The sequence below is a fragment of the Molossus molossus genome, unplaced genomic scaffold (assembly GCF_014108415.1).
Source record: "Molossus molossus isolate mMolMol1 unplaced genomic scaffold, mMolMol1.p scaffold_m16_p_12, whole genome shotgun sequence".
In the NCBI taxonomy this organism is placed as follows: domain Eukaryota; kingdom Metazoa; phylum Chordata; class Mammalia; order Chiroptera; family Molossidae; genus Molossus; species Molossus molossus.
Window position 1 is genome coordinate 78,350,165 of NW_023425347.1, and position 26,990 is coordinate 78,377,154.

General features: G+C 47.8%; 1 protein-coding gene across 1 annotated transcript in view; it reads left to right on the forward strand.

The window, feature by feature from the left end:
- The window catches only part of GRIK3 (glutamate ionotropic receptor kainate type subunit 3), a 208,915-nt gene that overhangs the window by 106,873 nt on the left and 75,052 nt on the right, over positions 1–26,990 (forward strand). The window contains exon 2 of the mRNA XM_036256235.1: positions 17,002–17,178. Coding sequence (XP_036112128.1) covers positions 17,002–17,178 — 177 coding nt within the window. The remainder of the gene's footprint in view (positions 1–17,001; positions 17,179–26,990) is intronic.

A 26,990-nucleotide genomic window follows, 5' to 3' on the forward strand; every position in this document is an offset into this window, starting at 1 on the left:
CTACTCCGCGCGATCAGCTTCCGCTCACTTTAACGCACGGGAGGTATTCAGTGAATCTGGTGCAGTTAATGAGTGGATCAGAAAGGCTGGTGTGAGGGCTCAGTCACACAGGGCCAAAGATGTGGATTTCAGTCGCTCCGGCTCAGTCTCCAGGCTGCACTGGGCACACTGCAAGCATCCCTTGAAGGCCCTGAAGTCTCATTGGGGGACCGACATGGAAATAGTAAGGGGTAAATGCTGAACCGAAGACTGAACCATTCAGTGTAGTGTCTGGGAAGGACATACCTGGACACACCTGGGTTCCAGGTGTGACCCGCAGGGAAGTTACTACTCTACCTGAACCCCAGTTTCCTCATTCACAGTATAGTGAGAGGCCTAATATTTAGGGGTGTTGGAAAGAGTCAGCAGGATGATGCTTGTGAAGCGTGTGGCGCAGTTCCTGACGCACAAGACGGGATCAAGTACTTTGTCGTCATCAATAACAAGCGTAACATCACCAGCAAAGGCACAAAGATGTGGCAGTTGGTGGCGTAGCTGAGAAACTGTCCAATGTGGTGAACTGCACGTGGCATAGCGTGGTTTAGTGGAGACAAGGCAGAACGGTAGATGGGGCCAGATTTATGAGGTTGGGAGTCAGAAAGGAGATTAGGGCCCTGATCCTCTGGGGAGGAGGAAGCCAGGAAGGGCGTGAGGCAGAGCACTGGTACCGCTGAGCGGGTGCTTGGGAGTCACCGGAGCAGATGTGTGGAGGGTGGGCTGGGAAAAGAGAGGGGAGATGAAGGGAGGACAGGAGGAGGCTGGTCTCAGGGTGCAGGGCATGGGCTGGAGGGTGATGAAGGAGAAATGACACTAAGGTTTCTGGCCTGGACCACTGAAGGGTGTGGGTGTCCTTCCTTGAGATGGGAGGCCCCAGGAAATTGTACATTTGGGGTGGGGAGATACTGTATAGTATCTCTTAATATCCCCAATAGGTTCTTGGAACTTCAGTGAAACCAATTTTACAATTGATATGAACAAGAGTTAAGTTTCTATGGATCTCATCCACATTACAGCAAAACATTGAACAAAATAATGTTGTTTGAAGACCTGCTGTATTCGATTTCAGAAATATTGGGCTGGAGAGATCGTGGAGGACTTGAAGGTCAGTCACAGGTCAGAGGTCCTTACCCAGACAAAAGCCTAGTCCTGATCCATACTTAGCCTGGAAGCTGGCAGGCTCTCATCAAAGGCGACGTGCGTTTGGGAACGATGCAGAACACCCTGAGCTGGGCGAGGGTGACAGGCAGCCCACCCAGGCGTGGACAGGCCCGTTCTGCAAGGGGCACTTACTTGATATGTCCTTTTGGAATATAAGATCTCATTTGTGGTATTCCCATGGCCTAATTCCTCTACTTGGAAATACTTGAAGTTTCCTGTTGTTAATTATAACCTTTTAAGGCAATGAAAAAATGAGTGGGAAATGACTGAACCCATATGTTAGAATGAGAACCACACACCAGTGACTATATAATCAAACATGAATCTAGCGACACTAATTTATGAATAACCTTCAGATTTAAGGACTCTGTGGGCACCAGGTGAGATGCTTTCCCAGAGGAGGCATAGGAAGGAGGTTCCAGGTGGGTTCTGGGGTAGATGCTGTATTTCATCACCAGTGTGCTGTTTACAGTCTTAGGCTTCTGAGCCAAAACCCAGAGCAGAGCACGGGTCCTGGATCTGCAGAAGCTGTGTGACTGTGGATAAATCACTAACTTCTCTGAGCTTCTGTTTCCTCCTCGGGGCGGGGGGGGCGGTCATAGTAGACTCCATCTCATAGGGTTGTTGCGAGGATTCAATGAGCTAATCAGTGGAGAAGGCTTAGAACACAGGCCCAGTAGGTGTCAGCAAGTCTGCTTCCTGTGACTCCTAAGCTGCGCCTGGTCCCCCTGCTCATCCATACCAAATGGTTATGCAGAAAATTCTGTTTCTGCATTTGTTTAAAGTGCGGGGTTTAGCGGACGGTGTCTTTAAATCTGTATTTTAAATATTTAATCTCCTTTTTGTCTCCGTGGCTGCTGACAGTCCACGCAAACTCTGAGACCGCACCTCAGCTCCAGTTCTGCAAATGCACCTGCTGTCCTGCCCTTTCTGCGTGGCCGTGACTGGAGGGCCCGATGAGTCTTTCTGGCTTTGAGCAAGAAGTTCAACTTTCTGGTCTGGATGCTCCAGTGAGAACCTCCCCCCCAAACACACACACACAACTATATGCAAGCCCCAGAGTATGTTCTTGTTTTTTGTGGTGTCCCCTTCTGTCACCCTGGGGCAGCAGCTCTGGTTCAAAGCTGCCACCCATGGGTTACCTCTCTGGAGTTTTGTTGTCTGGCCATTTCATACTTGTTTATACTCATAGTGATTTATACCAGAGAAATATTTATTGAGTGCCTACTATATGCCAGACATTGTTCTAGCACTGGAGAGAACATGAACGAGCTCTTATATTCTAGAGGGGCGGGTGGAGGCAGAAGCAGACTATAAACTAGATAACACACATGTGTTTGAGGTCATTGCAGCCCATAGTAAGGCTCTGGGGAATCCAGGTGTTACTGGGGTAGGGGTCTCCGCTACTGTTCATGTGCTGTGTGCTCAGTGCCACCACACAGGAGGTCTCCCTGAGTGATTTTTGAGTGAGGAAGGGCTGAGTGGATGTATGTCTCTATCAGCGGTGTCAGTGGGGGACAAGGGGCTGGGAATTCCTTTGTACGAGCCGCGAGCTTGTGAAGTTGCAAGGAGTCTCATTTGCTAATGATCAAAATTAAATCACAATCTCATTTCAACCTAGTGCCTTGGGGAGAGAGGCACAAAGCATTGGGCTAACGAATCGAATCCCCACGCTTCCCTCCCTGCTGTGCCCCCACCCAGGGGGATGTGTGCCCACACCGCCCGGGTGCACGTGCGCAGGCACACACAGAGACACACTAATGAGACGCCAGCCGAGTAGTCACACCTCTAAGCTGTGTTAATGCGCCCAGTCACTGGTGTCCCAGGATCAATCAGTGACAAGCCGGATCTGTCTCCTGGGCCCCTGGTGTCCAGGAGATTGAACACTTTTGCTGTCATACTTCCTTCATTCTTCCTGGTCTCTGGTGCTCAGGGCTGGGGACCAGGTGTGTGAAGTGAGCTGAGACATGAAGGCTCCGGCCCTGGATTTCAAATAAGCAGTTCACACCTCAGAAGGAAAAACCCTTTCGCCCAAATCGCTGTAACACAGCGATTTCCAAAGCCTGTTTCCGGTAAGACGCTCCGCCAGAAAAGGTTTCCACGGTTGTCGAGTAAGTTTGGGAAATGCTTACTCTGCCCCATCTCAGAGGCCGCACGAGCGGCGTATATGCCCAGAGAAGTCCTGCAGGAAAAAGACCTGCTTGGCCTTGTTTCGCTGCTAGTTTCCCAAGCGTATGGGAGACGCTGGCAGGGCACAGCTGTCCCTCCAGCCAAGCCGGGGTGCCCATTCTCTGTCTACCCAAGGCAGCCTAGTAGATGAGTCAGAACCTGGGCAGGGTGAGAAGAGAAAGTGAAAAAAGACACATGTCTGTAGGCAGGAGAGAGGCACCCACTGGCACCCGCTGAGGAAACCCGGCTGCCACACTGCGGTCCGGGCACCATGGAGCTGCAGCGCGGGGCCTCCCTGGTAAGCAGGGAGCTTTGGGAGGGACCCAGATGCCAAGGTGAAGCTGAGCTGCACCATCGCTCCCAGGAGGCCAGTGCAAAGTCACAAGCTGAGAGCCCAGAGGCGGTCAAAGTACGTGAGCAGGAAGTGGACCTGCTTTGTCATCCTTTATGCTGTGTGCTGTGTGTTGTGTGTTTTTTGAAGGACTGTGTGTGGGGGGGGGGGGGGGGAGTGTCCTGTAGGGCAGGTGGACTGAGAGCAGACAACTATGTAGACTCCAGCCACTGGTGAACTGGACTGATATTTTCAGCATCTTTTATTTTTTACTGAATGTACTGGGGTTACATTGGTTAATAAAAGTATATAGGTTACAAGTGTACAGTTCTGTAGTACATCCTCTGTATATTGTGTGTTCAGCATCTTCAAGTTCTGCTTGGAGAGCTCCCACTTGGGACAGGTGAGTCCAGGAGGCCCACCCAGGAGCCCCCACCCCAGAGTCAGGGGCCGCGTGGGAGGGGCGGGGAGAGGCCAGGGGATTGTCTCGGCCTAATACAACGACACGTGTCTTCCTCCGCGAGGCCGCTTTCTATCACTCCAGCGGTATTGTCTGAGAAGAAACAAAACAAAACAGAGAAGTGGAAGTTGATTCTATAATTAGTGCAGTTTCTTCACTGTTCATTCCGGATCTCCAGAGATCAATTAGCTTGCTTTTAAGCTAAAAGACATCTGAATAAGTATTTAACCTGCATAGCAATTGATATTTAAAACAGATGAGGATGGGAGTAATAACGCAGAGCAGCCTGACTCTTTCTCCTCCACTGGTTTCCCACCTTCTGCTCCCTCTGCCCCTTGCCTCTGCCCGTGCCTTTTCCGGAGTGGCCTTAGGGTGGGCCACCTGCATTCTTAGGGCAGGGCTGTGGGCAGGCAGGCTGGCACTTAGGGGCTGCCGGAGGCAGGGCTGCCTTCCCAATGCTGGCACCACTGTGGAGCAGGTGCCCCTGGGTTTGGAGATGAGCCCCAGTTAGAGTTGGTTGTAGAGCCCACCCGCAGCCAGGGAGAACCAGGGCCCCTCTCTATGCCAACCAGCCACGTTGCCAGGCACACGGCCCTCTATCCATCCAGGCAGGGGGCAGGGGCCTGGGAGGGTGCCCACTGAGGGCACCTCAGCCGCAGCTTCCTCATCTGCTTAGAGCCCATGGTTGCTGGGGCTGGGGTGGGGGTGGGGGTGTGAAAGCTACAGGACCGGAGTCCTCCTGGCTGGGCATCTTCATGGCAGACGGTCTGAAAGATATTTGTGTGTGTTTTGCCTTTTCACTGAAGTAACAAAGTCCCGAAGTGGAATTAGCTTTTCAGAGCAAGCAGAATGAGTGTGTGTGCACGCCTGTGTGTACTTACATAGTCATTTATTTACAGTTGTATCTTGACATCCCCCCTGGGCTAAATAGCGTGTTAGGTGCTGGGGGCAGGAAAGGGATGGCAGATGGCTGTGTGTCCCCACCCTCCAGATGACCACAGCCTAAGCGGGGAGGTGACACAGACAACAGTGTGACGTGTGAGAATACAGAGGAGGGGAACCCAGAGCCCAGGGAAAGTGGCTCAGTGAGGGACTTGCAAATACAGTCCACCAACAAAAGTCAGGGTGCAAGTCGTTTATCTGGGAGGTGACCACAGGAACCGCGGGGATGCACAGGGCAGTAGGCCATAAAGGTGTGTCTGCGCGTGGTTACGCTGTGGGTGACTGCGCTCCGCTCCGCTGGGGCCCTTTGAGAAACTATAGAGTGTGCCTCGAAATTGTGCCTCTGAGGGGCACGGAAACAGGGGCCCCTGCAGCTTGTCCTGCGCTGGGCATGCCTCCACCATGGTCAGAGAACCCCGGGCGAGCAGAGAAACGTGTGAGGGTGGCCAGCAGGGCGGGACAAGGGCATAAGGACAGTGTGTGCTACAAGGCTCAGGAGAGAAATATGAAAGCCAGCTTCTCCAGGGTGAAACGGGGAAGAAGGAACGCTGGTGCGGGCAGCGGCGGAAGGAGTGGGTGAGAAGGCTGCGTGGGTGGAGGACATGCTGCCTGGAGGAGCCCAGGCTGCAGAGAACTTGGGCTGCATGGGAAGGGCCTGCAGAGCTAGGCTCTGGTTGGCCTTTCTGCTGCGCCGTGTGTGAGGGTGGGCCGGATGGCTCTGCCCGTCTAGGAGGTGGGGCAGCCCCGCGGGATTCTCATCTGCACTCCTCCAGCCCCGCGGCAAGGGCACTCACTGCTCGCTGAACCCTCCGCAGCCCCTTCCCAGCCCCTTCCCAGCAGCTCTGCCTCCTGCTCCTCCGCCTGATGACAGCCCATCGGTCATCACGTTCTCTGGGCGGCACGGGAGCCTCTAGCCATCCTCCCAACGCGGTCGATTCTGCAATATTTGACTTGCATGTCCCTGAGTTGTATAGACAAAGCATATCACCAGATCAATTAAAACAACTGCCACCAGCCTCGGGACTCAATCAGGGGCCCCTCTCCTGGGACCCCACAGGCATGCACATCCTCTCCTTACATCTGCTTCTCCGATGCCCCCATCTCAGTTAAAGGCTCCCCAGCTTCCCTGTCACCTCATAGCAATAAGGTTTTACCTTATCAAGGGCTTACAATGTGCCTTAGATGATTTATGCCATTTAAGCCTCAAAATAGCCCTATATTGTAAGTGTTATTAATATCCCTGTCTTCAGATGACGAAACAGACACAGAGCAGTGAAGGGACTTGCCCAAGGTCATACATCTGGACAGCAGTGGGGTCCATTCAAACCCAGGCTGTCTAACTGCAGAATCCGCATGCTGGACTGGACTTCCCTCGTCAGCCAGGCTCCAGAGTTGTCTTCCATGCACCGTCTCCTAGATGCACCCCCCTCCCATCATCTCATCATCGCCCAGTCCTAGAAAAGCAAGCCCTGCAGCTCCCCTCCTGCCTGGCCCCTCCATCCCCCACTGGTCCTGCCTCATCACAAGTCTTCAACCCCCTACTCCCCACTCAGGGCCCCCTCGCCCCCACTGGCTGCCGTACTTCCTGCACAGCTCAGCCCCCTCCATGAGGAACATCCACCACATTCTACCCTCTTGAGTCTCTCCAGCTTTATGGGCTGTTCTTATCACGTGGAGAGTTTTCACCCTTGGAGTGTTTTTATTCAAGCCCTCCTCTCATCTCCTCTTCCAAGCTGTGAGCTCCTGGAGGGCTGGGAGTATGCCTGATGTCTTCTGACTCACCCAGCATCATGCCTTGTTCACAGCTGTAGCCAATAAACTGCATGGGGGATGGATGGATGGATGGATGGATGGATGGATGGATGGATGGACAGATTGATGGATGATGAATAGACAAACACACGAAAGGGGAGACACGTAGACTCCTTGTCTCCCCTTTTATGCCCATGACCTCAGAAAGCCCATTTCCGCTGGGCACTGCTGACCTTTGAGAAGCCACATACTGTATGTAGTGGAGAAAGCCAGCCAACTTGCTCCCCTGCTCCTCTTCCTGCGGAGACAGGGCATAGAGAAACTGGAAAAGCAAGTTCCGAGGCCCCGCCGGGGCTCCTGAAGTGCTGGCTGAGGTGCAGCAGGGGGCAGAGCCTGGTCCTGCCAGCTGCGCAGAGCTGCAGGGGCCCTGGCGGGGAGAGGAGACACCCTGATCAGAACAGACAGGAGGGTGGCCCCGGGAAGAGGCTGTTAGCAACAGTCTCACTGATCAACGTCTCAATTAATCTCTGTGACACCTTAGAAACTTTGAGGAAGAACAAAGCAGACTGGGAAAGAAAGAGCACACTCAGGCCCCAGAGGACAGACGGGCCTGGGCCTGGTGCTGGGAACGCGAGCGTCTCCTGGGACTGGGCTGCCAGACAGATGGTGGTGGCACACTGCAGAGCCTGCCGGCGTCTCCCAGGCTCACTGAGCTCAAAGCTGGGCTGGCCAGATTGCTTGTGCGAGGGCCAAATTCAAGAAAAGCATGAAATTGGTCAAGAGAAAGAAAAATCTCAACAGACTCCAGACCAGTCCTATATAGTCATGAGGTCAAGGGCTGAAGCAAGGAACTAAGCCTTCTGCTCCATCTGCCCTCGGACCTGTGCCTGGGGGGACCTCTAGGGCCATCTGCCCAGAAGGTGGGAGGCCTGTCTCCAGGACTCGGGCCCAGAACGGTGAAGTGTAGCAGAGCAGCAGTGACAACCCTTTGTCCTGGTTTGTGAGGTCACCTTCAGTGTGACACAGGCCACCATAGCATGCTCACCAGGGAAGCAAGAAAATTCCACCATTTGGGAACATTTCCAGAAATATTTTTATTTTTTTATTTTTTATTTTGTTTTGTTCAGATAGAGTGGGAGGGAGAGAGAGAAACATCGATGTGAAAGGGACACATCGAGTGGCTGCCTCCCGCACAACCCAACCAGGGCCAGGGACAAACTGCAACCGAGGTACGCGCCCTCAGCGGGAATCGAACCCGGGTCTCTCAGGACCGCAGGCCGACGCTCTAACCGCTGAGCCAAACCAGCTAGGGCCAGAAATGTTTTTAAAAAGGCAATCTTCAAAATAGCATGACGTATCATTTATGTCTATGATATTTAGAATGTTTTTCAAAACATACCTTAGAAGGAGCAAGAAGGAATTTGGTTCAGGTTGGTGCAGCCCGTTCTATCCCTGCTCCCCCACCCCAGCCCCTGTTCCAGTGTCTGCAGGTGAGGTTGGGTTGGGGCCGTCGTCTTCCTGCTGGCTGGGCGGAGCCCTGGGCCATGCGCCTTCTCAGGAGCCATGCATCGGTCTCTGAGGCCCAGATGGTGGAAACGGGCTTGGGCGGCGGTGGGCTAGGGAACACGCTCTTCAAGAAAAAGGTCCTAATTTGTAGCTTCTGCTTATTTCTGTGGTGCAAATACTCTTACTGTGGTCGATTTCAAGCTGCCAATGGTTTATTTTTAATATTTTTTACTATTTTAGAGAGAAGGGAAGGGAGAGGGAGAGAGAGAGAAACATCGATGAAAGTGTAACATCAGTTGGCTGCCTCCTGCATGCCCCATACTGGGGATGGAGCTGGCAACCCAGACATGTGCCCTGACTGGGAATCGAACAGGTGATCTCTCGGTGAAGAGGACTATGCTCAACCAACTGAGCCCCACTGGCCAGGAAGCTGCCAATGGTTTAATAAGTGGCTTTGAAAATTCCTGAAGATGTAGCTATTGGCTCTAGCAAGCCGGCTTTGGTTGCAGAAGAGAACTGGCCAGTTGGTAGTGTTAACAACATCCTTGACTCCCCTGGGCCTTAGTTTTCTCTTATGTAAAACGGGGCAATAACAGTCTTTCTCTGATGTGGTTGTAGAGGTTCTTGTGAGTGTCAGATGACGTGGGTGGAAAGCGTTCGGCGTCATCCCTGACACACAGTCAGCCGTTGTCGTTGATGTTGTTTGTTTCACCCATCGGACTTCCACTCGAGATTTCGTTTGAAGAAATCACCTGTGTTCCACCCCTATTTACATCTCCTGGGACCCGTCTCTCTCTCTCTCTCTCTCTCTCTCTCTCTCTCTCTCTCTCTCTCTCTCTCACACACACACACACACACACACACACACACACTCTTACCCCGTCCCATTTCCTCAGCAGCCCTGGTGTCTCTGCTCTGTTTTATTAAAGCAGAAAGCAGTAAAATTATTTTCGTAATGAACTGGCTTTTCAAATTAATGCCAATTACACTATGCAATCATGATTAAGATTATGCATTAATCAATGGTGCCAACCTACTTATTAGCCTCTTTAAATACCGATCATGAAGAATGTATGGGAAGAGAGAGAATGGAGAGGAGCCAGTTGAATGGGGGAGCTGCCTCTCCAGAAGCCAAGACCCGAAGCAGCCTTTCTCCCATGAGGCAGAGCTTGAGTCAGAGCCCCCGCCCATCAGACCCTGAGCTTCTGAAGCCCCTTTCACTGAAGAGAACGGGGCGAGAGGACCCAGAAGGGAGAGGGTAGGAAAAAGAACCCTTGATGGTTTATCAATTGATGAGGTTTTGTTCCCCCTTCTCTTCCTCCAAAAGCACTCAGGGGTAAGTGTGGTTGATTCCCCCAGAGTAATATCATCCCAGTCTTAGACCAGCGTGTCTAGATACAGAGCCAGAGGCTGGGTTCGGATGCGTGGGGTTGAGAGAGGAGGAGAACGCTCTTTAGGAAAAACCCGCAGGGGAGTCAGCAAAGCAAGATAGGGAAGGGGACAGGGCTGGCGGCAAAGGTGTGTCCTCAGGTAAGATCAGGCCTTTATCGGGTGCAGGGCCACAGGTGTTGGGAGGGGCTCTGGAGCATACATGCACCACAGACTTATCCCCACCCTGAGGCACAGGGGCCACCCTTCGGAGCCCCAGCATCAGTCCGTCATTGGCTACAGACTGCCGTGAGGCAGAAGTGAGTGATGTAGCCTCTGGGCAAGGCGGCTCCCTTCAGCTGGAACAACCATGAGTGACCAACCAACGCTCAAGCCAGGTCGGCTGCACAAGAACCTACTCTCTCTGAACTGTAAGCTTTAGGCAAATGTTTGCTACCTCAGTGTCCCAAGACATTCAGACTTTGGGGGTCACTTTGCCCTTACATGCTCAAGTAGAATGACTCCCACCCTTGCACTGCCTTTGGGAGGTAGGGGACCATCTCTCCACCTCCGAGATGCTCCAGGGCTTCCGGTTTCTCCTGACCACCTCTTGCTCCAACTTCCTCCTCTGGTGAATTTCCTGTCTCCTCTCATTCTATCTCCTGCACCTGCTGACCTGTCTCTGACTCATCCTGGGCTGGGCACACTGCCCACCTTCCTTCACTTTCCCCCAAGAGCTCAGCCGATGTCGGTTTTCTGTGGCAGACTTTCCTAAACGCTGGGTCCTGTAAGGAAGGGAGGAGACAGCACCGTGCTGGCCGGCTGGAAGCTAAGCACCAGGCATCACGGCTCACACGGCCCCTTCCTGCTGCGGAGGATTCTTACCAGCCTCACCCGCCTTTGGGCCCGGGTTATATTGTCCTCCTTTTCTTTCTTCCTTTTCTGAGTCCTCGTCTTAATTCTTCCCTTTCTCTTAGACCCTTCTCTCCCATCCTCCCCGTTCAGAAACTCCACATCTCATCTGTGGGTTGTTTTGCACAGCAATTTAGGACTCTGATAGTCCTATCTTCTCCACCCAGGCCCCAAATGCTTTTACCTCTGGCCTAAAGGCTGCCCTTCCCCTAAAACAGGGGACACACTACAGCCCATGTGTATGGATTGCCAAATCTGCTCACCACCTGTTTTTGTAAATAAAGTTTTATTGAAACCCAGTCACACCCATTTATTTACATATTGTCTATCGTGGTTTTCATGCTACCAAGTAGAGTTGGGTAGACCATTTGGCCCACAAAGCCAAACTATTTACTGTCTGGTACATTACAGGAAAAGTTTATCAACCCCCATCCGAGAATGTGGAAATTCAAAATTTGTTTTGTTTTTCTAGACAGCAGTGTTTCTCTCCTCCTGTAAGAATTCCTCACTGTTTGCCATGCATTTAGTTATAGCTTCCTTTCTCCCTTGCAAGAATCAACCCTTGGAAATATGCATCCCATTTTACAGATGGAGAAACTGAGTCTCAGAGAGCTTGAGTAACGTCAGTGGCTATAGCTAGGGTCTGGACTGAGGCGTGGCTGTCCCCGGGGAAGCTCTTCCCTGCTGCACCACTCGGGTGCTGGCTATTGTCAGCTGAGCCCTGCGTGAGAGCAGGAGCCCGCTGCCGACTTCTCACACTCCCAGTGACAGCTGGGCCTGTGGCAGAGTGACAGCCGGGCCTGTGGCAGAGACCCATCGGTGGGTGTTTATGGAACTGAGACTGAGCCTCCATCCCTGAGCTTGGGTCTCAGTGGCTGAGACATGTCCTCACCCTGGTGAGAGATTAACCCCCTTCTCTTCTCTCCTCCCCACCTGCTGAGGTGTGAGAGGCCAGGAAGGAGGCGTGAAGCCCTAGGAAATGGCTTTGTCCCATGACCTTTGACCCTCATTTGGGAGGGTCGAATCTGTAATGACCATACCTTTCCCCAGGCTCTCTTCCTTAATTTCAACATTTTAAATTAATTAAAATAATGCATTATTTATTGCAAATCATTTGGAAATGTCAAGCAAATACAAAGAGCAAGATTTAAAGTATCTATAAACCCTTTCTACCCAGAAATACTCACTGGTAACATGCTGATACAAATCCTTCCAGTCTTTTTTCTATCCTATAAATATGTGCTTTCTGTTTGATAAATAGCTATCACACTGTAATGTGACTTTGTTGCTTGAGGGTTGGGGGAAGAGAGGATGAGCATTTCCTATGTCATTAAGTATTCATTAAGATCATTTTTTAAAGCTTTTTCCCTTATTACCAAAGGCTCTCACTCAGTGCCGAGGACTTGGGGGGAAAGCAGGGAGCAGAAGCAATCCATTACCTTTTTCCTGTCTAGAAAGAACCTCTGTTAACATTTTGGTGTATGCCCTTCTGTGTGTCCTTTTTGATTTTAATTGGAATTCCATTAAGTTTATAAATTAATTTGAGGAGAGCTGACATCTTTACAATACCCAGCCTTCCCTTCCAGGAGAAAGTTATGTCTCTCCATTTATTCAAGTCTTCTTTTATGATCCCCAGTAAAGTTTTGTGGGTTTTTTTGATATAGGAATCACGCATTTATTGTAAACTGTTGTATTTTGTTGTTGTTGCTGTTGTGAATGGGGTCTCTTTTTCTCCTTAGGGTTTCTCACTGTTTATTGTTGATGTAGGGGAGAGCTGTACATTTTTCTGTTCACACACACGCCCCACGATGAGCTCTCTTTTTAGTTTCTACTAGGTTTTCATTGCTACTCTTGAGTTTTTCAGAGAACAGCAATAAGCACATGTAAATAATTTGATCTCTTTTCTAATTGCACTACCATGATTTGTGATCATTATCTTACTTGTACTGTCACTTTAGGGAATGTCTTACAATGGGTATGTCTGTCAGACACCCTAAGGGAGAACTGTCATGAGTCCCTGTGGGCCTACCACCCAGGCCCAGGGACCCAGGGCCCATCCTGCCAGATCTGCATCCCCTTCACACACACCCCTCCCATGTTATTTGGACACACATCCCGGACACTGTATCAAGCCATCCTGTACCCTGACTGTTGATGCCTGCAAGTTGCTCTGCCGTATGGGTGGGTTTGCATCTATTGAGTAATCTCCTACTTTTGAACATGAAGTTGTTTCTATTTTTCCAATATAAATAATGTCAAGAATATCTTGTACATAAATGTGTTTATGCATCTCTAACTTTTGCTAAATTTATTTCCCTAGAAATGGAATTACTGGGTCATATGGTATTTTGATCATTTATTTTTCTTTAAACACATAAGCACAATCACATGATGGCTTTTCTGATGAGAAATATAACACATGTTCACTGCAGAACTTTTGGAAAACACAGAAAAACACAAAGAAGGAAATTTAAGTCACCCATAATCCTACCACTCAGAGAGAACCCCCTTCACATTTTGGGGTGCATTCTTCTCTTGTTTTATTTGTGCATTCAGCATGTTTATGAACACCCACATGGAGTCACATTCCGACACCCTACGTGTCACTAACTGTGAGCCGGCTGGAATACCGGGGGGAGGCAGATTTATTTGTCCACTTTTAAAAATATTCGCTATTTAAAAATTTTTTTTCAAAATGATTGCAACAACCCAGGTACTCATCAGCTGGTGGTGAATGGGTAAATGAAATGTGATACATCCAGAGGAAGTAATATCATTTAACAACAAAAAGGAATGAAGAGCTGATACTTGCTGCAACATGGATAAACCTCAACAACATTATGCTAAGTGGAAGAGACCAGACGCAGAAGACCACAAATTGCATGACTCCATTTATATAAAGTGCCCAGAAAAGACAAATCTCGAGAGGCAGAAAGTAAATTAGTGGTTGCCTGGGGCTGGGGGTGAAAACAATGATGGAGTGTAAGTGGGCACGAGGGAGCTTTTGAGGATGATGGAAATGTTCAGAAACTGGATTGTGATGATAGTCAAACAACTCAGTAAAATTCCTACAAATCATTGTGCTTTTGAAACAAGGTGAATTGTGTGGAATTTCTCAAAGAATACCTCAATAGCCCTGGGCAGTTTGGCTCAGTATTTAGAGCAGCCCGAGGACCAAAGTGTCTGGTTTGATTCCCAGTCAAAGGCGTGTATCTGGGTTGCAGGTTCGATCCTTGGCCCTGGTCGGAGTCATGCAAGAGATAACCAATCATTGTGTCTATCTCACCTCTCTCTCTCTCTCTCTCTCTCTCTCTCTCTCTCTCTCTCTCTCTCCCCCCTCTCTTCCTCCCTACCTTCCACTCTATCTAAAAAAAAAAAAAAATCAATGGAAAAATATCCTCAGGTGAAAATTAACAAAACAAAAAATTACCTCAATAAAGTTGGTTTTTAAAATGAATAAAGAGATGAAAATAAACTTTTATTTGGAAAATGCAGAAAAGCACAAAGAACAAAATAAGATATCTACCACATAGGACTATTCACTTGTGTTGTTTGGAAATGTCTCCCATTCTCATGTCGATGACATAATTTTCTCCTCATCTTCCTTCTGTTTTTCCTCTTATGAGCTGGGGTCACACTGCATCTCCTACTTTCCAGCCTCCATTTTTCACTTAAATATATATTATGGATATTTTCCAAACTATGAAATTTTTGTTAGTATATGGAAATGTACAACAAATTGCAGTTTATTGACTATTTCTCTGGTGTTAGACATCTCTAGTTCTCCCTCCCCATGCATAATGTGCCCATCATTTGAGTCACTGAAGTGTCGGGTCAAAGACATGAGCATTTTTAAGGTTTTGGTATACTATTTCTAATGGCTTCCAGAAAGGGGGTTGTACCAAGTGCCATTCCACCAATAGTTAAGTGTCTGTTTCCAAATTTCTTCACCAAAGCTGGGTGTTATAATTTATTTTATGTTTGACAATGAGACAGGCAGAAAACAGCATCTCAGTGTTGGTTTAAATTGAGTTTATTATTAGGGACAGTGTACATTTCTTCATATGTTAATAGCTCCTTTGTATTATTATTTTTTTCTTTTGTGAAACATCTATGCTTGCCCTTTACACATTTTTCTATTGAAGTGCTTATCTTTTTTTAAGTACTTTTTGTAAAATAAGAACATCGACCTTCATACTGCCATAAATGTTACCAATATTGTTTCAGAGTTTGTTGTTTGCCTTTTAATTGTGTTATGGTAGTTTTTCTTTTTTTTATTTTTATTTTTTTATCCTCACCCGAGGATATTTTTCCATTTTTTGTACAGATAGAGTGGGAGGGAGAGAGAGGAAGGGAGAGAGAGAGAAACATCGACGTGAAGGGACACATCGAGTGGCTGCCACCCGCACGACCAACCAGGGCCGGGGACAAACTGCAACCGAAGTAGGTGCCCTTAGCGGGAACCGAACCCGGGTCTCTCCGGACCGCAGGCCGACGCTCTAACCGCTGAGCCAAACTGGCCAGGGCAGTGTTATGGTAGTTTTGATGAAAACAAATTTTGTATGATTTTTCTTGGAGTTATCAATCTTTCTCCTACGTTTCTGACTTTATTAAAATGCCAAGGGCCCCGCCAGTGTGGCTTAGTTGGTTGGGCGTCATCCTATGCACCAAAAGTTGCTGGTTCGATTTCTAGTCAGAGCACATACCCAGGTTGAGGGCTCCATTCCCAGTAGGGGGCATGCAGGAGGCTGCTGATTGATGTTTCGCTCTCACATCAATATTTTTCTCTCTCCCTCTTCCTTCTTCTCTCTCTAAAACTCTATTTTTTAAAAATGCCTAAGAAGGCCTCCACCTCAATATTGTATAATATTCATATATTTTCTCTTCTGGCACTTTTATAGTGTTTTCTTTCCTCCTCTCTTCCATTACTTTCTTGCTATTTAATCTTTAATCCAACTGGCATTTACTTTGATATGTAGCTTAAGATTAGAATCTAACTTAAATTTCTCCCAAATAATTGAATAATTGTCTCAGCACAATTCCTGAATAATTCATCTTCTACCTACTAATTAGAAATAGCCACCTTTATCATGTCTTACTTATCGCTACTTGAATCTCTTTCTGGGGACTCTTAATCTCATTCCATTGATCTGTCTGTGTTTTTATATACCATTAGGACATAGTTTTAATTATTTTGGCTTTATGATACATTTTAAATCTGGTAGTACAAGTCACCTCTCATCTCTTTTTAGACTATTATCTCCAGTTTAGTCTTCCAAATGCTTCTTAGTCATTTTGTCAAGTAAAAGAAATATCCTTCTATGATTCTAATTGGAATTGAATTAAACTGAAAACTAATTTGGAGAAAACTGACACCTCTACCCTTGAATCTAAATATCCAGAAACATGATATGCCTCCTCATTTAAGTCTACTTTTATATCTTTCACTTAAGGTGTTTTTATCATTTCTATTACTAGAATTATACACTTATTATTTGGTTTGTTCTTAGTTATTTAATATTTTGTTAATATTATTGTAAAGGAAATTATTTTGCCATTAAGTTTTCTTACTGGTTGTTGCTGATATAAAGAAACACTATTAATTTGTGCTAACTTGTTATTTAACTTGAATCTTCTACTAATTCCTACTAGTTTTCATGCTTAAGTATTATTTTAAGGGTTTTGTTTTGTTTTGTTTTGTTTTTTAGGAAGGCATGTATATCATGTTCAAATAAGAATTTTTTTAAATTCTTTCCAAGAAGTGTGCCTCTAAATTATTTTTCTCTTTTATTTTGCTGGTTAATTGTGTGGTGTGAATTCTTCTCCTCCTCCTTTTTTTCTTTAATGAGAATGTCTTTAGTGTTCCACCATTAGTGAGCATTCCTAACAGTAGTAAGTATTGGATTTTACCAGACGCCTCCCTGCATTTTGTGTTGATCATACATGGGTGTTTTTTTCTTTGAACTATTGATATAATGGGATGATAGTCACAGATTTTTCATATTGAACCATGCTTACATTCCTGGAAAACAACGCTGCATGGTCATGGTATCTTATCCTTGTAATATTCTGGTAGACTACTTGCCAGCACTCTGTGGAGAATTTTATTAGCAATATTAATAGGCTGGTGATTTTATTTGGCTCTGTGTGCCAGTCTCTGTTAGAAATTTGCTAGCTGAGTGAAATGAACTTGGAGGATTTTTGTATTTCTCAGGGTCCAGCACAATTTCTGTGTCTGGGAATTGTCTAGGGTATTATTGAATACTTGGGAAGAGGAAGTTCGTCCATACAACTTCTCGAGTCAAGCATCTTTGGTAACACCCTCTCCTTCCCCAGCACACACGATTTTACCCATCTCTCGTAGGAGGGATCTTTGAGTATGCAGATGGCCCCAACGCCCAGGTCATGAATGCCGAGGAGCATGCCTTTCGATTTTCTGCCAACATCATCAACAGGAACAGAACTCTGCTGCCCAACACAACCTTGACCTATGACATCCAGAGGATTCACTTCCATGATAGCTTCGAAGCCACTAAGAAGGGTGAGTGTGCTGCCCTGTCCACTCTCTTCCAGGCCTGAGCAGGTGTAGGGCGGTGTTTGCTGTCCGTGGTGCTGAACATTGCCTGAAGCTTTGAGTGGGCTTGGGGTTGAGATCCTTTCAGGACCTGCATCAGCCCCAGTTCACTTAGGGTGTGTCACCCCCAGGAGCAGTTGGTTGTCCGTCAGGAGTTTCCACGCCACATCAGGGGCTATGAGGGAGTGGCGGGCCGTGGGAAAGGGATGAGGGGTTGGGGGGGCTGAGATGGGACTGGGGAGGTAACGGTATGGACGGCAGTCCAGGTCTCTGACACCTCTAAACTGAGGACATTTCCAAACTTGTTTTTACTTAATTGAAATTCTACCCAGAATATAAAAATTTTCAATGCATATAAAACAGAATATGTATAAGTTAAATATGCAACATTTACTTGCCATGAAAAGACACTAAAAGCAGCAAAGCTGCTTCTATGGCTACAACAATTTGACCCCAGAGGCTATGGATGCCATTTGAAGTCTGACATTGACCTCAGCATTCATTGTTTTCATATTTTGTTTTGGCTACAAAATAACTCAAAAAAATCATAATTCATAAAAGCAGGTTGTAGTAAATTCAATCAGTTTTTCCACCCCTGAATTTTTAAAAATTAAAAAAAAAGTGTTGGGCTTCATCCTTCTTCATCAGTGAGACATTTGCAATAAACTTCAATCACTGCACAGAAAGGACTGGAGAACTTTATTTCAAGAAATAAAAAAGTAACTTATCAATACCTGAATGAACTAACAGTTTCCAATGTGGTGCATTTGAGTATAGAAGTATGCTCTTTTGTTACTTTTTTCAAAAACATAGTTTAATTTAAAGGCTTAGGTAACTCTGCAAATAACTTCCATAGAATCCCAGAGTTCCATGGAACTTGGTTTTTAAATCTCAGACCTAAAGACTCATTCCCAGGGAAGACTAGGTCATCCTTCCTATAACATGCTATCATAGCCCCTTGATTTTCTTCTTTAAGGCTCTTATCACAATGAATAGTTAAATAATTGTGTGTGTTTAGTGTCTTTTCCTTTCCAATACCCTGAAAGGAAGGCTCTCCCTTTCTAATCAACATAGCCCTGGCACTTGCAAGACTGGTGTATAGTAAGTGCTCAATGAAATGATCATTGAGTGAATCAATGAATGAATGGTGTGAAAATGAGGGAGTCTGAGCATCATTGTCTAAGTTCCCTGTCAGTTCAGCTTTGGGACAGCATCATCCATATATCTTGGGGAAACTGAGGCCCATCCACAGGGACCCCTTGCTTTCTAAAGGATTCCCAGTTGCTAACCAAGGTCTCCTGAGCTCCCAGGCACAAATTTGCCAAGATGTTATCTGCTGACTCTGTTTACCCACAAAGCCCCATTGAGGGTAAATGTTTTAACACAGAAAGGCAGCAGAGCACGGGTGTGCAGCCAGACTGCCTAGACTTGCATCCTGTTTGCTCTGATGTTCGCTGTGTGACCTTGAACAATATGCACAGCTTTGTGAAGTGCTTAGATCCACATCTGGCACATATGAACTACCATATTGGACTTTGCCCTTATTACATTGACTGGCTTGCTGTCCACATGCTCACCTACGGGCACTTTCCCACTGCTGGCCTCCTTGTCCTGCTTCTCCTTGCCCTGTGCACTGAAGTTTGGAGGGTCCCTCACATTGAACACGGCTAATGCTGACACTTTTGAAGCCATTGCCCTGAGTCTCAGAGACAACCTGAACCCAGACTAGAGACACCTGCCCTCTAGCCGTCCCCCCGCAACACCCTCAATGAGTGGTTCATCGCCCATCCCCCCTCTCCTGTGCTGGCATGCCCTCTGCTCTGCCCATGTCCTCCCTGCCCCCTCCCAGCATGTCCTGCAGCCTACACTGCAGGCAGGTACCCACCTCCCTGCTGACAGTTCATGCTAGCACCCTCTGCCCGGCCTTGTCCATATAGACAATGACTGAACTCAATCCCCCATGTCCTCCCTGCCCCCTCCCAGCACGTCCTGCAGCCTACACTGCAGGCAGGTATCCACCTCCCTGCTGACAGTTCATGCTAGCACCCTCTGCCCGGCCTTGTCCATATAGAAAATGACTGAACTCAATCCAAACTGCTCAGTAAAAAGGTCAGGACACAGAACAGATGCCTGGAGTCAGAACACAAGAGGCCTATGTGGGCAGAACCACCCCAGAGGGCTAGGCTGAGTCTTCTGTCCATTTTTCTAGAAACCACTACAATAATACAGTATCTAGTGGTACATTTGCAATTCAGCACAGGGACCTTCTCCAGCCCGCAGTGAGCCCCAGGCAGAGTTTGAGAGCCTTCCGAAGCACCTCCTCCAGTAGGGACTGCTATCCTGCACGGTGCAGAACTGCCCTGGGGTGGATGAGAGGCCCAGCTCTGAAAGTCCAGCCAGACTGATCCAAGTGACCAAAGCCACAGCCCCTCTGCACTCTACACCAGGTCACCTGAACTGTTTGCTTAAAACCCTGGATGGTATATCCCATTTTCTTTCCCTAAATCATCATTAGAGCTCTTGAGGGCACTCCAGTCTAACCCCAACGTGACCTTCCAGCCACATCCGTGCTACTCACTTGCTCAGCCTCTGGGTTCTGCCATATCCACCATCTGCAGGTGCCAGGCTTCCTCCCACCTCAGAGCTTTTGCACGTGCTACACCCTCTGCTTGTAACTCCCTTTCCCTTGTAAGTACCACCTCTGCCATGCCCTTTGTCTAGCTAACTCACCCTTCTGGCCCTCTGGGAAGCCCTCCCGGAGCCCCCAGAGAAGGTCATGTCTCCCTGCTTCCACCTTATAACACTCTGAACTTTTCTTTCACAATTCTGGGCCCTGGAGAGAGAGAGAGAGAGAGAGAGAGAGAGAGAGAGAGAGAGAGAGAGAGAGAGATTATGTGATTTTTGTCCATCTATTCTGCCCACTGCTGTGCTGTATAGCACATTGTTCTAACTGCTGGTGTCGTGCCCTAGTTTCGCCTGTTTTTAACCTTTACATAAATAGAATAGTAGGGTGTACTTTTTGGGTCTTGCTTCTTTCACCCTATGACATATCTGAGAGATTCATCTGTTGTTGAATAAAGTAGCAGTCTATTGTTCTGCAGTGTTGTGTACCATTCCAGTGTTTCATTATATGAATATACCACGGTTTTTCAAAATAAAAAATAACTGCTGGACATTTGAGTTGTTTCCATTTGGGGCCATAGAACAGCACTGCTATGCATGTTCTTATAGATGCGTTTTGGTGGGCAAATGTGTACATTTGTGTGGGGTGTGTACCTCGGACTGGAAGTGTGAGGTCATAGGATGTGCGTATGTTCAGCCGGACGGTTGTCCCAGGTTGCACTCCCTCACCTGTGGATGGCACTTGCTGTGGCTCCATATCTTTGCCAGCACTTGGTAAATCAGTTTCACTTTCATTTTAGCCAGTTGGGTGGTTTATGTAGTTGGCATCTCATTGTGGTATTATTTTGTATTTCCCTAATGACCAGAGAGGTTGGGCATCTTTCCATATGCTAATAGATCATTAGAATCTTTTCCTCCCTGGAGTGCCTTGTTGAGCCTTTCAACCACTTTGAAAAACTGAGTTGTTTGTCATTGTCTTATTGACTTGTAGGAGTCTTTTATAAACTCTGGGTAAGAGGCCTTGGTTAAATATACATGCATATTGAATATCTCTGTTACAGATGCGTTAGCTATACATGCGTGTTGCATATCTTCATTACAGATGAGTTTGCCTTTTCACTCTCTTGGTAGTAGCTTTTGAGGAGCAAAGTCATTATTTTAAAAAGTACAATTTATGTATATTTTTCATTATGGTTAATGCGTTTTGTGTTCTGTTTTTGTCTATCCCGAGGTCATGAAGTTATTCTTCTATGTTCTCTTCTAGACGTCCTCTTGTTTTGTCTTTCACGGTTAGCTCTATGATCTATCTCCAATCAGTTTTTATGTATGGTTGGAGTTAGGAGTTGAGGTTCCTACACCATGTGGGTGGGAGTGAAGACTGGTTCAGCTTCTCAGCAGGACTGTGTGGAAGTGCGTACTGAAGCTAAATGCATGCTTGCAAGGATGTCCCTAGCCACTTCATTGATAAGAGCCAAAAGTTGAAGATAAATTAAAGACCTCCATCTGCAGGAGAATGGATAGATTGGGGTATAGTTATTCAGTGGAATTAGAATCAGCAATAAAAAAAAAAAGAAGAAGAAAATGGACAAACTCTTGCTACACACAGCATCGTGAACAAACCTCACAGACATAATGTTGAGTGTATAAACAGTGGTTGCCTCTGGGGAGGGAGTGGTATGCAGTGGGTATTAACTGGAAGGGAGCAGGGAAAACCTTCTTAGGTGTTGGAAATGTGCTGTATTTGATCCAAGTAGTAGTTACATGAGTACATTTCTATGTAAAAATTAATAAAAATCTGTGCTGAAAACTAATGCACCTGACTATATTGTGTTATATCTCAATTAAAAAAAAAAATGTCTCTGCCATCACTCTCTCTTAATGTCCCTCTGATAATATACCAAAGACAGACCCATGCTGTGATTGGAAACACCACTGTCGGACCCTGGAGGCTTGTCTGCTGCTGATCATGCTCCCTACTGGGCACCCTCCATCCCTTGGGGAACACTGCATTCTGTGATTTTTCTTTTGATCTTTGGTTTTTTCAAACTTTCAGGAGCATCATTAGGCCTCTTCCAGGGGGGTGATCTTGGTACTAATTTCAATTAACCCAATGATAATTCATTTTCCCCAGGCAGGGGTGCCCATCACCATGTTCGTTTGCACCAGCTGGATCCAGCCACCTCGGGCCATATGGGTTCGAGGATGCAGAGGCACAGAGCCTGGCACCACCTACTCTGCCAGCTCTGGTTGAACTAGTACTTCCCTCCACAGAGGCCCAGGAGGCCTTTCCCCATTAAAAGGGACTTTTATTTGCTGTCTTTATTTTTCAGTGTTTGGTGGAAAATTAAAAGATAAGTGACTGCCAGGCAGTTCCTGAGCCAGCCATCCAGAGAGCGTCTGTGTTGTCTTCCAAGCCTGACCAGAGTGGGCCTGGCATCGACCCAGCGCTCCCTGGGCTCCTCTGCCTTCACTTATTCTCTGGGCTGCTCAATTCCTTTTAAGACACAAATTGATTGGGATAATTTTTGCTATAACTACAATTGCCACAGAAAGGAGGTAGGGGAACTGCATTCAGGCTGTGGACTCCTGCAATGACTGTGAACCATTGAGTGACTATAAAATGACCAGAAAATGGATTTAAAATTGAAGCCACAAATAATGTAATTACTGCAGTGTGTGCTCAGGGCTGCCAGAACAAGGGTTGGCTGCTGCCCTGGAAACATCTGGAGATAAAGCTGCTGCTGCTACTGCTGCTGCTGCTACTGCTGCTGCTGCTGCTGCTGCTGCTGCTGCTGCTGCTATAACCCCTGCCCTGGTTCCCCTGAGAAAACAGTGCTCTTCCAGACTGGAAGATTATTAGAAGGTGGAGGGAACAAGAAGTGGACGAGAAAAAGGATGTGAAGAGAGGCTAAGGAGGAGAACTAGGTAGAAGGTAGGACTGATGCTTCCTGCCACTCAACAGTGAGATCTAATCACTACATCTCTGGCAGAATGACACCCAGGGTGGTCATCATATCACCACCACTGTCACCACTATCAACACCAGAGCACCATCAACACAATGAGTGTCATCACCATCAACAGTGGTTTCATCTCCACTCTTCACATCAGCACCACCAGCACCAACCCTATTGTCATCACTGTCATGGCCATGACTGCAGCATCTCCGTCATCACCAATCTCATCATCACTGACATTACCACCGTCATTTCTACCATGATCATCACTGCTGCAGTCATGGCATTGGCATTTTTCATCATCCCCAGTCTTATCAACATCATCAAAATGGTTATCCCCTCCTCTCATCCATATTTACATTGCCATCATTATGTCTACCATCATCATCACAGTCACTGCCATGGCGTTGACATATTTATCATCATCAACCCCATCATCATCATCCCACCATTATGTCACAACATCAACATTATCATCAATTCCACCCTCATTAATGGCATCACCAGGATCATCAACAGCCCCACAATGTGGCCTTCCCTGTCACAACTATCATTGCAGTTACCTTTACCATTATCACTACAATCAATGTCAACGTCTAAATTACTTCCTTCAAGATCACTCTTACAGTCCTCCACTTCATCCTAATGTGGGGTTGGTTCACTCTTCCCTGCCTCTGTTAAACAGGGATACTCAGATCTCGGGCCTGCAGAAGGCCGTGATCTAAGAGGTTGAGCTGGGTGCCGGTGGGGTTGCAGGGCAGCATTTGCCTGCCTGCTTCAAGATCTAGATAAAAGGGGGAAAACCCAAAACACTGATTCTGGGAGGTGGTAGTGAGAGAAAATGAGACACACAAGCCATTTGACTAGATCACCAATTGGAAGATCCTAGAGGGAAAAGAGAGAGGTGTTGGGATGGAAGCCAGGGATATCAGAGAACAGCTAGAAGGTTCAAAATAGAGGCAGGAGGTAGGGCGTTAGGGAAACCTACAGATTCTATTAGGCTCCTATGGCCTCTGGCTTGGGCAGGAAGGGTGGACCAAGCCTGGACAGCTGTCACTTACTCAATGTCACTATCTCCAACATGTTAGTGTCCGACCTCCATGGCTACAGACTCACACATGGGCTCTCTCCTCAGACAGCACCTGCTACGGGACAAAGTGGTGACAGCAGACACACCCAGACAGCAGAAGAACAGCAGTGAGCGTACAGGTCAGGGACAGGGGCACCGAAAAGAACTGTCCCTAAATTGGACAATTTACCAACACACCCAGAGTTCGTATTTTTGAAGGGTTTACTATCATTGGGATTTGTCTCACACAGTCACACAGAATGCTGCCAAGGATTATTGACCCTAGGGTGATAATAACAGGAACAAAACAGTGCTTCCCAGACTTGGCCTCCAGTCTCACCGCTGTAGGAGCACCAGGAAGGCACCACATGCCCACTGTGCATCCTCTCCTGCACGTGGCATTGGCCACGAGGAACCCTGGCGACCCTGGAGATGCTCTCTGTGCTGGCCCCGCTGTTCCCCATACATGGCTGCCCTGCCCCGTGTTCCAGGTGGTTCCAGCAGACTCCTCACAGTAACTCGCCCAACCCCCGGAGTGCTGCATCTTTCATTTAGGCCATGAATGGAATTCTCTGGTGTTTTGGGGGGGAAGAACAAGTTTCAAGAAAAATGAACACTTTATATGATATCTCTCATTCCCAGGAAGCAGTGAGGGAGGAGCGAGTGTATGTCAGTGGAAAGGAAAGACATGCACAGACCACACATCACATTCTGATTGACTTGAAACCACCGTGTCCTTGGACCCACTGCTGCCACCCTCACCCAGGCCAGAGGCTCCCTTTCCCAGGGCCTGTGCTTTAGAGATGCTGACCTTGTCCTCTTCTGGTAACATCTCCTCCCAGAACAAGGGGTCGGTGGGACCAAGGGGGCTTGCCCATTAGGGTGCTCTGCCCCTCTTATCTCTGCTCCATGTATCTAGAACCCTGAATGTGCTGCCCAGTGGCCCTGCAGGAGCCTCTTCCTTGGACTGTCCTACAGAGAGGGAGCCATGCTGCTGCGGTCGCACTCGAAGGACCTATCTAAGGATGACCAAGGGGCAGATGTTTGCAGAGGTGTGGACGGAGCTCAAGCGTAAGGGCTGGGATGTCCACATGGAAAGTGCAAGGCCCCTTGTGATACACAGTGGAGCCAGTGGTCAAAGAGAAGGGGACAGGATAGGGGTTGGTGCCACCTCTCCCCATGTCACTGTATATGAGAAGTCTCCATCCTCACTTTCCAGATTGTTCTGTCCTGACTTTCCAAATTGTTCTGAAGGCATATTGTCAAGGTGGGGGAGCAGGCCATATGTTATATAACAGTTTGATAGCTTAAAACACTTAACTATTTAGCCATATGGTATATAGACCTCCACTTGTACTCTGGTCCCGGACCCTGCAGATGTTAGGGGTGGACCTAAGCCCAGTCGGTCATTCCCAGAGGCCCTCAAGGCAGTCAGGCTGCACCTGAGTCCAGTGGGTATCATGCTTAGGCACTTGTCTCACTTCCTCGTGCATCATCCTATGTTCATGCAAGTGCATGTCGTTCATTCTTGTGGCCACAGGCTGGTACATTTGCTGATGCTCTTCAGTTAGGGCTCCTCTGGTTGCAAGTAACAGAAAACCAAATCCCAACTGGCATAAGCAAAAGGAGAGTGTATTGGTCCATGCAAACTCCAGGGTTCCACTTGATCAGGGACTCGTGTTTCTCTCTCTCGGCTCTGCTCCCCTGTGCACTGACTCCATTCACACTTTCTTTGTGCCTACAAGGTGGCTATGGTACGTCCAGATTTTACCTCCTTCCAAATCCAGTGTCAGAGGGAATGTGCCCCCTTCTCTGTGCCTGAGAGGTCTCACGGCATCCCTTTGGCTCTGACTGGTCACATGGCCACTCTCTAAACCAATGGCTCTGCCCTGGGGGAGGTCAGCCGAGGGTCTGTCACTAGCCCACCCCTCATAGGTTGGGAGTGGAAGAGGCAGTGGAGCCCAAAGGAAGAATAGAGACAGTTTCCCGGAGAAATGGCAATGGCTCCTGGGGAGCCCTCCCCCTGACACCTTTGAGAGGTTCATTTTATGGATCTTTCAGGCACAGTCCCTGTCAGAGCCTCCATCCCTCTTTGAGCCCTAGATGCCCTGGGTCTGCTCATTTCATGCTGTGCTGTGCCCACTGATGTTTGATCTTCCCAGAAGTATCTGTTGTCTGATCTGCCAGAGCCCTTGGGCCTCCCCCAAGAATGTGAACTGTTTGAAGTCAAAGAGTCAGCATTCGTTCACTCAGCCCAGGTACTATTTAAAGCACTGTGGATACAGCAATCAACCGCATCGATCAAGCCCTTGCCTCCTTGGAGCGGTTCAAGTGGGAGGAGAAATCAACAAGTGAACAAGACTTCTGGTGGTCATTTAATAAAGAAATAAGGCAGGGTATGGAGTTGAGGGAGTGTGGCTGGATGGGGATTGTTATTATGGGTTGGGCATTGATGCCTCTCTATTAAGATCACAGACACCTGAAGGAAAGGAGAGGGAAGAGTCATGTGGATCTGAGAGAACAGTCCAGCCAGAAGGGACAGCAAGTGCAAAGGCCCTGAGGCAGGAGTGTGCTTAGTGTGTGTGAGGAACATCATGGAAGCCAGTGGGGCTTGAGTGCTGTGAGGAAAGGAGAGAAGGATGGGAGTAGAAGTCAGAAAAGTAGGGGGGGTGATGTTTGGGACAGGGGTGTGGAGGAGCTACAAGTAGGGCCTTGTTGGTCAAGGTTAGGACTTTGGCTTTTACCGTGAGTGGAGCGGGAGCCCTTGGAACAAAGAAGTGGTGCAATCCACTCAGGCGGCGGAAGGCTCACGCCCACGGCTGAGTGCACAGTGGACAGTAGAGCAGGTTACTGAGGAAGCTGGAGGCGTGAGGACCCCTCTGCAGGAATGCAAGTGCAAGACGATGGGGCTTGGACCAGGCTCGGAGGGGCGAGACATGGTCGGGTTCTGATATATTTTAGAGGTGAAGCCACAGGAGTTGAGGATGGATTGGGGTGTAGGGTATGAGAGAACGAGAGGAGTCAGGCAGAACCTGAGTTTTTGGTATAGGGCCCTGGGTGGACAGTGGAGTTGCTGTTACCCTCATGGGAGAGGCTGGGAGGAGAAGAAAGGGTTACGTTGTAGACCCGCT